Source organism: Hyalella azteca, unplaced genomic scaffold (assembly GCF_000764305.2).
Source record: "Hyalella azteca isolate HAZT.00-mixed unplaced genomic scaffold, Hazt_2.0.2 contig15573, whole genome shotgun sequence".
Taxonomy (NCBI): Eukaryota; Metazoa; Arthropoda; class Malacostraca; order Amphipoda; family Hyalellidae; genus Hyalella; species Hyalella azteca.
This window is the reverse complement of record NW_025945418.1, coordinates 25,582-36,528: the sequence shown is the minus strand read 5'-3', so window position 1 is coordinate 36,528 and position 10,947 is coordinate 25,582. Positions and strand designations below refer to the sequence as shown.

General features: G+C 39.8%; 1 protein-coding gene across 1 annotated transcript in view; it reads left to right on the top strand.

Annotated features, from left to right (window-relative positions):
* Positions 1-390: 390 nt before the first annotated feature.
* Positions 391-10,947, top strand: part of LOC108666631 — a gene marked incomplete at its 3' end in the record, with an annotated part of 32,799 nt that continues 22,242 nt past the window's right edge. Inside the window, exons 1-2 of the mRNA XM_047884552.1 lie at positions 391-461; positions 1,404-2,632. Of these exons, the coding sequence (XP_047740508.1) occupies positions 391-461; positions 1,404-2,632 (1,300 nt within the window). The remainder of the gene's footprint in view (positions 462-1,403; positions 2,633-10,947) is intronic.

Genomic DNA, 10,947 nt, shown 5'->3' with positions numbered 1-10,947 from the left:
GATTTGCTTACTTTCGTTTGGCAAGGACGCTTAAAAATCGGCGAATTGACCGATGAATTTATTGTAGTTTTTTCTTGACATTCTCAATGAATTCTTTCATGATGAATTCAATCAAAAGGTTACTTAATGCCTTTGCCTTTTAATTGTGAAGGCCGAAGTAGTTTTCACCAGCTAGACCAGTAATCTTAGTTTAAAAAGACAAATTAAATAACAGTGTGTGATAGAACCAACAATTGAAAGGAAATTCGCGCCAGTCTTTACAACGAGCGGGCGATCTAAACGAATGCCGTAATTCTTGTCAGGAGACGAAACGGAAAATTGGAAGCTCGAAGCCACTTTTGCGGAACGCGTTTCCGACGTCGCCCCGATTTATAGGGGACACATTTCAGTATGAGGGACAGGCTCCTGAAATACAGCCTCGAGGAGACCAATTTAGTGCATAAGAAAACGCCGATGATGCGGTCAGGGCTACTTGAAGTGAAGAGCTTATAAGGGTAAGAGATCAGGGGAAGAAAAAATTTTTGGACTGAAGAAAGGACGGTCGAAAAGTACGATAGTGGAGACAAGAATAAACAATCCTGTAGCCATTTTTCTCTTTAACATATGTGCTCGATGGAATTTGTAAGAGAACAGGGGGAGAAAAAAAATTTTAGACTGAAGGAAGCACGGTCAAAAAGTACGATAGTGGAAACAAGCAAAAACAATCCTGTAGCCATTTCTGACTTTAGCATGTGGGCTTGATGGAATTTATTATATGCCCTTAATGTATGTGACCTTAATGAGGCTTGTGACGTTAGACAGCGACTTGTTTAAGGTCTCCGCGCGCTGGCCTCCCCAGGTGGGGAAAAGCTGGAAAATTATTTGGACTCGGTACTGTGAGGAAGCGCCTTTGACTTCAGCATACGAAAAGTTTATACTGGAAAATGCATGCAATTGAGCGAGGAAATATGTTTACATTACTTCTACAATCTTATTGGAATTGCGAGTTTAAAACCTTATTAAATATTTTGTAGACTTTGTTGCCAAAGATAAACACAATAAAATCTATTTGGAACTGTTGGCTTGAAGGATAATTTAAGCCTTTTGGAAAGCCATTTTACTCTAGAAAAATGTGTTCAGATTTTCTTTTAACTTTATTATCATTTTTGTTACGAGAAATTTATTTAATTTAATTCTTAGTTTGAATTTAATTTAATTCTAAGTACAGAATTATTCTGTTTTTGTTTTATAGTTTGATCGGTTAGGATGATTCTGTAAGACTTGGATGTTTCACAAGAAATAATTTGCAGGTTGTCAGTTATTTTATCCACCATGAATACAATCCAGGTTTTGTGTGTCTTCAGTGAACATTTTTAATTCCATATCTAGTGAAGTAGTAGTAACCAAATGCTTTCGTGTTGCAGAGGGAAGATGGCGATGCACGCAGCCATCACGCCCTTCGTCATCTGCGGCGGTAAATACAATCTCCTGTTTGCCGTCGTGGCCATTCTTGCAACAGTCGACTCCTGTTATGCTGCTGATGTGCGTTCTGTTGATCACGCCCACCAAGCCACAGTATTTTCGTCCTTCCCTAAAGAAGATTTCCCTGAAGCTAGCGACCAAATGATGACCGATGGCACCATTTTGAAAGTGATCTCCAAATCGAACATCGATGCAGAAGGAAATTCTGAGAATCTGGCGGCAGTTGAGCCATCAGATTCTCATTCTTCTTCACTGGTTGAAGCCACCGCATCTCAGTCGCCCCTACTAGGGCCCGCGGGAAGCTTTCCGTCTACAACGCGAGTAACCAAAATAGATGATGAAACCTCCCCTGACACTTCGATCTTTGCGGTAGAAAAATCGTCTTTGGGGTCACCTACGTCGGCCACAAGTGAAAGCTCTTTGTCTGAAAAACCAGAGTCTTCTGGCGCGCCAAAACAACCATCAGACGGAAAGCAATCAGATTTGATTATCGGCGAAGAATCTTTGGCTCCCAACTTGACGTCTCATGGGCAAGTATCTCCCGAACCTTCAATAAACGTTGCGGCTCAACACTTGATTGTCAAAGACAAAACATTTACCGCTGATCCTGACATGGCTTCTTCTGGTTTTGAGGAAGGCGAAGAAGACGACGCTCATCAAGTGGCCCTTGATGCGAATAACCATGGCGACGATACAACTACTCTGACAACAGACCTGAACAATACAGCTGATGACGTTGTTAACGTTGAAAAAAGAAAACCTTCTGTTGACGCCGAATATAGCAATGTTGCTGATGTAAACCAAGAAGCTGAAGACTCTATCGGAATTGTTGCTGATGAAGCTGTCATCGATTTTGTCGTTGGCAATAATGACAGTACGTCTGAAATAAAGGACAGTCGTGTGACAGACTCGAGCGAAGGTGAAAACATTTCCAGTGCTCGTATTACCAATCCAAAAAATACGAATTTCCTGATCAGTAACTCAGACAAGTCCGATACTGAAACTATCAATACCGAGATCATAGACTCCCAGGTTCAGGGCCTCGAGGAAGTCGTTGCTGCGAGCGATGAGACTGCGGGGCCGCAGCGAGGAGACGACAAAAGACGCGGCCGCGAGTCCAAAGCGCGGCATTTCTTGACGGTCGCTGAAGAAGATATCTTGCAACAACCTGGTGAGTATTGGGGGTCTTTTGCATGGCATGGACTATGTAGGGACCATCTAGAGCTGCAGTAAACTTATTTTAAATCCGAACACTTCGAATTTCTCCAGTTTGCATAGTAACAATTTAAATGAAATTCAATCGCCCTTTCAAATTTATTGGAGCCCACGTTTTTGTTTAACATTATTTGTCCAAATTTGTAATTATTTTAGAAAATTATTAAAGTACTATTGAATTTTTTTGAAAACACGTAAACCCTAAATTTTTTTCACTCTTTCCTCAATGTTTATTATTCTACCATCAAGTTTTGGCTGGTGCATTTTTGCAAAAGCATTAGCACAGAGAAATATATTGACATGCGACACTTCATCTCTCTCTCTCTTGTCTTTGTAACTTCTGACCGTCCTTGATCACTGTTCGTCCACTCCATTTCTGTCACATGGACAGAAATCTCGCAGGCGATCGGCTCAATGCCAATCAATTTCACTGAGCTCTCACTCCTCTTATCTACTTACTCTCACTCCTCTTATCTCTCACTTTCAATCTCCCACTTTTGCGCCTCCCGTTTACTTTCTTTAACTGCGTTCCTTTCGCTTCAACTACATGCCATCCTCTTTTCGTCGTCAACTCCCATCTTTTCTGTTACTACGTGCCTTCCTATTACTCTCTTCTCACCTCTATATTCTCACTCCATGTTACCCTCTTCTTTCTCTCTCTCCCTTCGTGCACACTCTCCCTCCGTGCACTCTCTCCCTCCGTGCACTCTCTCTCCCTCCGTGCACTCTCTCTCCCTCCGTGCATTCTCTCCCTCCGTGCACTCTCTCTCTCCCTCCGTGCACTCTCTCCCTCTCCGTGCACTCTCTCTTGAACTCCTCGCGTGTTTACGTCGCACTCTAATATTGCAGTCGCTGGTGTTTGCGCGAGTCTCAGCGTCGCTCTCGACGCGTCCTTGACAAGTTTTTACGCACGTAAATTCAGGTTATATTAATGCTTCCACATATATTTTTCGTCACAAGGAGTTCACAAGATGACCGTTTCCAGCTACTTTAACTTTTACCGTCCTAAGAAGTTCGTGATTCGGTTATTAGGAAAGTTTACATGTTCAGTACAAATAATTCTCTTTTTTCTATTGAATTTTTCAATCGTAAACTCAACTATTAAGAGCTACGAATGAATGACACATTTCTGCCGGGTAACGTTCTGTGGAAGTTGTTGCGAAATTTGTTAGTAGTCAAGTTCTACGTATTCGAAAATAGCCTCTAAGCTTGACGTCCAATTCACTCGATCTTATTAACTCCCGGTCAATTTCTCCATGGTATTATTCTTAAAAATTCGTCCATCTTTTCGGATAACCTTAAGTAAAGCCTACGCTGCTTGACTGATGGGAACGCACGCGTAGTGAACATCAGCGGCGGCTGCGTGTGAATTGCTTGCATGGTAGCAGAACCCGCGGCGCTCCGCGGAGGAGGCCGACGATTTGTGTCATTGATTGGAGATCAGGGGCCATACTTTCAAAACTGGCTAAGTAAACGTAAGTACTTACGCTCTATTTTCTTGTCTATGATTGATGAATTCTGCTTGAAAGGCCGTCAATGATTGGCTGATGAACTTACGATCTCTTAACTTTTTTTAAAGTATTGGCCCGGCTTCGTAATGCGCAGGCTGGAGCTGATCGGTACGAAGACTTATAAAACTCCCTCTGTCCACAGTCAGGTTATGAAATGAGAGGATATAGTAAATAATCAGTTTTCCAGGATTTTCCCACTTCAATTTTATTTATAAATCGCTAGAGTTGTCATCCTAATATCACTAAATTTTCGATTTGAGTAACAAACGAGCGCAATTATAATTAATCGATAATTTTGATGCTTTTTCTTGATTTTGACCGCAATTTAAATGTTGCTGATAATTTCCAGCTTCCAAAATATACGTCCAGTGTCGACGTAGACAAGATCATAAGAACACTATCGCGCTGATCACTGGGAATCCGCTATTGTACGTTTGCTGGAGTTTTTCATTGAAATGCAAATTGAAAGTTCATCCCAATTGTTTGCAGCGAAGATATCAGGGAGAAAATGATGGGTATTGGGTGCTGTGTTTCTAGTGAAACATTTTTATTTCGATTTGACAGAGGAATTTTCCGATTGTTTGTGTTTGCAACTCGCCTCTCTCCAAATTTTACGGCTTTCAACTTATCATTGCACGAAATTGATGCACTGGAACAATCCCGGCCAATTACGTGTTTAGTGAGCTATAACTTAATTATTACGACAGATGTGTACTGATTAAATTCCTGTCCCATGAACATTCCGACTGTACCTTCTTGCATTAATTTTGTCACAAATATTTGCGTGATGAACTTCGAGAAATATCTTGGAAGGAAGATTGATTGCGCATCACATGTGGCCTACGATTCATCTCGATCGCAATTTGACAGGAAAAAATTCTGCTTGGCTGCTTCCGCAAAACTTTTTTTCGATTTTCTGTCTGATCGTTCTTATTCGTATCCACGAAATCCGTTGCCGCAATAAATCAGGCGCAAGGTAAGAGATCATCGACTTCCGTTCAATGACTTACTTCATCGGTCGGTAAAAACCACGATGAACTTGATCGTTTGATGTATTGGCGCACATGGTTCCGTTTAACGAGTCCTGTCGATCCCTAGGAGCTCAGTGGCTGCTCAGCCGTGATTGATAGTCCTTGCTGAGCTCTGAAATTTAATCATCATTGAGAATGTCTGCTTTCTTGCCTTTGATCTTGGGCCATGTTTGTTCCTCGCTCTGTCCAATTGAAGCAAGCGGCAGGTGAGCAGCGTAAGTGACATCTTGTCCTTTAGTGTCTTCGTTTTTATCTCAATCTGCTCGTCTCTATGTCTCCTCAGCTACACCGTGGGCTCCAGTGTGTTGGTAGTTTAAGACCTAAATAACGTCTTAAACCAACACACTGAATAAATCATGAATAACTTCTTATTGATGAAAATTTGTGAGCTTTTGTGTGATATACTACACTTCTTGCTTTTTTTATTGCGTGATATCTCAATAGTTGAAGCGCTAGTAAACTCCCAACCGACTTTTCTTGCGCGTTCAAAACTAAAATTATTGATTTCTCACGCATCGGACGTCTCTCCAGCAAAATATTTTTCTTCTACAGTATTCTTAATATATTTTAAGCATTTAATTGTCTAATGAGGCCTTATAACCGATTTACAACCGTTTTACATGTTTTCGAGATTTGTTTTATGTATTACATCAACATATGTTGGTAAATGTATTAATTTTATGGAATAGTTTTTCAAATTCTGTATTGCATTTCAATCCCATAAATGTACGCAAAATAATAAAATTGAAATGAATAATAATAAACGGTGTTGGCTTGACTATATACGCTGTAAGCCCCACCCAATAAGGTCCATCACTGAGCTGGGCCACACAGCACTTCTGTACCGAGCGCTTCAATAGGCTCAGGTAGGAAGGCTGCAGGCGAGCATTTTCCTGCCCAGCCCTCTACGGCTATCATGCAAAATTGCGAGCCCAAGTCTCGTGCTGAAAAAGCGTCGGAATTAAGTTAGTGGCCTGCGAGCAGGTAGCGGCTAGGTAGTCTCGGCGCGGGAAAAATTGTACCCTGTCGATCCTAGAGAATGTGTATCAGGCGCTTGTGGGATAAATTACTTTGAACTCCAGTGCATACATGGAATATTTTAAGCAAAAACTTGCTAAATTTTTATTTTATTGTAAATTCAAAGTTTTTTTTATTTCATGTCGTTACTACTGACATTTTGTATCCTGATGACGATCTACTGGAAAATGGAAGAAAGAATTTCCGATTATATCTGTTGTCGATGGCTCACTTGTACAGTTTCACTTCGTATTATCGATTGCATTTGCTCCTGACTAGTTTACGTAGGGTGTTTTGAGTGTGTGGAGCTGCAAAAATTGCTTTGAAGACTTCTGGCTTTGATGTCCCACTCCATTGAACCGCAAGGACGCCTCATATGACGACAATATAAGCGTGCCTGTGTCGAGTGCCATTACGTCGAGTCGTGCAAGATGGCTGTGCGTGTACACTCGCTGTGCTGGCTATGTCAAGTTTCATTGAGTTTAATGGCGGAAACTCGCTGTGCTGGCTAAGTCGAATTTCATGGCGGAAAATAAATGTGGTGCAATTTTAGCTCTATGTCTCAATATTGAGATCGTAGAATATGAAATTTCTAAGTGATATATCATTCCATTTTCGCACCCAAGCTGAATAAATTGAAAGTTTTTATTTATTTTTATTCCTGGAGATGATTTTATTCAATGTATCGCTCGCGTTAACAACGCGAACTATTCTATTTCTATCGCTGTGAGTGAGTTACCAATCCTATCATACTTTGAAACTGTACTCGTACGAGTACGATTTTTTGCTACTACATCCACTTGGTCGATTTTTCTGTTTTTTTTTTTTCAGTAGCTTTACTCAAAAGTGTACTTCTCGTTTCCATAGGATTCTTTTACTACCGTGCTAACAGTTCGTAATTCCTATCTCAGCTGCTTGAAAATTTGATTACTTTCTAAAATTCTTTCTTGATTTATTACCCCAACAGTATTTCCCTATTACCATTTCCTTCCTAACATTTTTCGAATCTGATTTACTATTTAATTTTTTTTTACATTTTAAGCCCAGAACATCCCTCTTATAAACATGGTCGCGCATAATTTCCCTCATCTAATCGACAGACCAGCATTTCCCTCATCACATATGCAGCCCAGCATTTCCCTCATCACATATGCAGCCCAGCATTTCCCTCATCATATTCACCGGCCGAGATGCCGGCTGCAGAAAATGGCTGCCGGCGGTGAGGCCTAAGCAAGTCTTGCCGTCAAATAAATTTATTTTGTAGGCTTCCATCTTATGTAAATTTTGCCGCTGGTTTTCAACACGGAGTTGCTGGGAATTATCCTGAGCGCACCTCCGCTTGTGTCTTGTTCAAGGGGCGGCGGCTGCAACTGCGACATAAATGTTTATTGGCAATTGCCTTAAACCTACAATTGCTGCCTGGACAGCCACTTGGGATCAAGGCGTGAACTTTCGGAATCAGGAGTAAAAGCGTTAGACTATGCGGACTATCGCATAACGGCGTCGGCTCTACTCCGAGGAGGAGAACAATTAATGTAATAGCAGAATCAACTAAGCTAATGCTCGGTCGTTTATTTCATAAGATATATAGAAATATTGTTCATATATACGTTTCTAGTCGTTGTATAATGCCTTTTTGATGGATGGAGCCCTCTTTATTCTTACTCCACTCGAAGATCATGTGATGTCAATAGTACGTAGTTTACAGGGGCTGTAAGTTGAATACTGGTTTTGATTTCCGTAGAGTTGTGTGGTCATTTTATCTGAAAGCTGACATTACATCTCTTGCCTATTCCCGCAGTAAGAATCTAACCGTCATACTTCTCGATATATCTCATAGTAGATTTATTAAGCAAATCGCATTCATTATGCTTGCATTCACTTCTATTTGTTTCTATGTGTCAATTACTAAATAATTACAGTGTAAACAATGTTGAATAAACGACAAAGTACCTCGGCCCCAGAAACATGTCGTTTAAAGATGACGTAGAGATTATTTAAAAGTTAACAGGCACTTTTCCTGTTCTAATAAATTAGTTAATTCATTATAATCGAGTAAATTTCGATAATCATGTTTCTCTTATGACCCTAATTGTTAATGTAATGGAAGTTCAATAATGTTCCAGAGATCAATTTCGTTCACAGTCTTCCGTCATTGACTGGTTATTATGCTATTGTAGAGCAAAAATTAGATGTCTGTAATGCAGTGCCACAAAATCCATGAAATAGGTGAATTCTTCTTTCATCTTGTCATTCTCTTGAGCAAATGATTTCATCTCATGCTTTTAATCTTTTAAAATTAGCAGAATTTGGCGGAAATAAACATATCACTATCGTCAAGTTGAAATAAACATTGTGATTCGTGTTCATGTTTCATGAGAAACGTGCTGCAAGTCGAATACAAGACACTACAACTCGTTACAAGAACTTGATATCTGTGAATTCCGAAATAGCGAACTGCGTCTTCGCAAAGGAATCTAAAGGATGAGCATCGGTTCTAGATTTTTAGCTCATGTCTGTGTCTCGGTTTCCTTTCTGTTAGTTGGGTGGAAGTTCATTGGAATTCACATCCCGCAAGCCAGCGTTTCCTGGATCCACTTTCTGCGTTGTTTTCTTAAACTTCTTGATTGTTTCTATCGCGGGGCTCAGGAAGCTGGCCTCCAAAGAACTCTCGCTGAGGCTCAATATCTTGGAGCTGTTCGTGCTCAAGAATGCTGAGCATTCCTGCCATTCTCTTCATAGCTGATCGAGAATCACATCAGTAGCCTCTGAGCGTTGCTTAGGGTCCTGATGCAACCTACACCGTGTGCCAGGTATAGGATATAAAGAGCCTTCAAATCAACGCGATGCCGTGAATGTTTGGCCCGGAGTTTGTTCACCATCCCTGCACTTGCGCTCATTATTACAACACTTCTCTTTAACTTCACTTCTTGTTTGTCTGTCTGCTACAAATCTTATAATCGATTTTTAACACACTTCTACCTCTCCAATCGATCTGAAATTTCGCACACTTGTGTAAAGTTGGAGACAATGCATGAATTAATTGACAGAATAGATAATTTTGAAATTTTAATTTTTTCATATATTAAAAAAATTAAAAATTTAGATTTTTTAATGTATGGAAATAAAATTAGAAATTCATTGTACATGTGAAACATCGCAGACACTGTATTCTTTAGAAGTGTTGTCTATAAAAAGTAATTTTCAAACGCATATTTTTGTGCTCACTTTGCTCTTCTCGAATTTACTTTTCGTTGACTTTGTTGACTGTTTTTTTATTTTTTTTTTCTAGTTTGGGATTGATCATGGAAGAATTTGTTGATTGAAATATGTAGGATGTTGTTGTCCATAGCCGAATAGTCTGTTATTCGCACGACGAGAGTTTTTTAATTAGTTATTCTTATTATTTTATTATTGCTGAGTTTCCTAATATGCACGTTTATCTTTGCGAGCTATGTCGTCGAAATAGTTTAATTTTAATTATAATAATGTTTCCCCAAGAATTTTTGCGACATACCGAATATTTTTACTCAAAATGATCAGCTGGTCAATCATATCCTGGATTTTTATTTAAGAATAGAATCGTTCAAATTAAGGTTTTCATTATCTATGGTTACTTTTCATGTGGTATTCGAATGCCATTTAAATTCCATGTGGCTCTTATTGGCCTCATGACAGTTTTGAGGAAACTTTACTGAATTTAATGAAGCCAATCTTGCGGTGCAGAAACTCAGGGGTAGGAATCGTGACCTTACTTTGGAGTCTTACCGACTGGGAATCTCTGAAGCTTTTATTCAATTACGTGAACGGCGAACTCCCAAATTTGATAAGGCTTGCAGACGCTTTTGGAATGGCGGCCTACATCAAATTAGGGAACCGTCAGGGTTCTTTGATGGCTGCGAGCGCGTCCAGGAATTCGTTGGACTCTCCGACCGACAGTCACAGGCGACTCATTTGTGTTGCTTCGTGTGCTCACTCTGTGCATTTGAACACATTAATTACTATTATTCTTCTTATAGTGCACCACTTAGTAGGCGTTATTCCTTGGTGTGCTGTTCGTTGTTTACTCACCGCTTCTGCATGAAATGGATACTGGATTACACTTCCAAGATTCAAGCGCGAATTGTTTACTTTTTGTAGTCAGATGATTTTTCTTGGCAACTCTATATAGTGCGGAAAACAAATAATTTATTATTTTATGTATCATTAGTTCGTAGTTGTGCGATGAAGTATTATCCTAGAAATCATTTGCCTTCATTTGAACACACCTCGAATCGTGTTCTTGGTTTAACAGGAATCTTGCTCACTTCAGTTTGAATTGACTCGATATTTAAATAAATACTTTAAATATTTTCTTCCAGACAAATGGTAATACCCAGTTTCCTTTGAGACTCGTATACTATGGCATTTTACACTTTTCTCAATTGTGAGTGACCTGATACGGCTGTAAATTTGTGCCTGTTTTCTCCTTAATTCATCCGCAAAATCACTATCGTCAAACATAGCGCTATATCCCAAGAACTTTTTGTCAAACGTCTGCTGTTGGTGAGTAGATTCTTCTGGAAAATGCCTGAAATTCTATCCTTTTTTGACGCCTCTTTTGTGCATTATTATCTCACACGGAAATATTCCTTTATTCGGGGCCCTTCTACATGACATCACGTAAATTCCTGTGCCCGTTTTTGGTACTTTGGGTTCTGAAATTGGTTCTT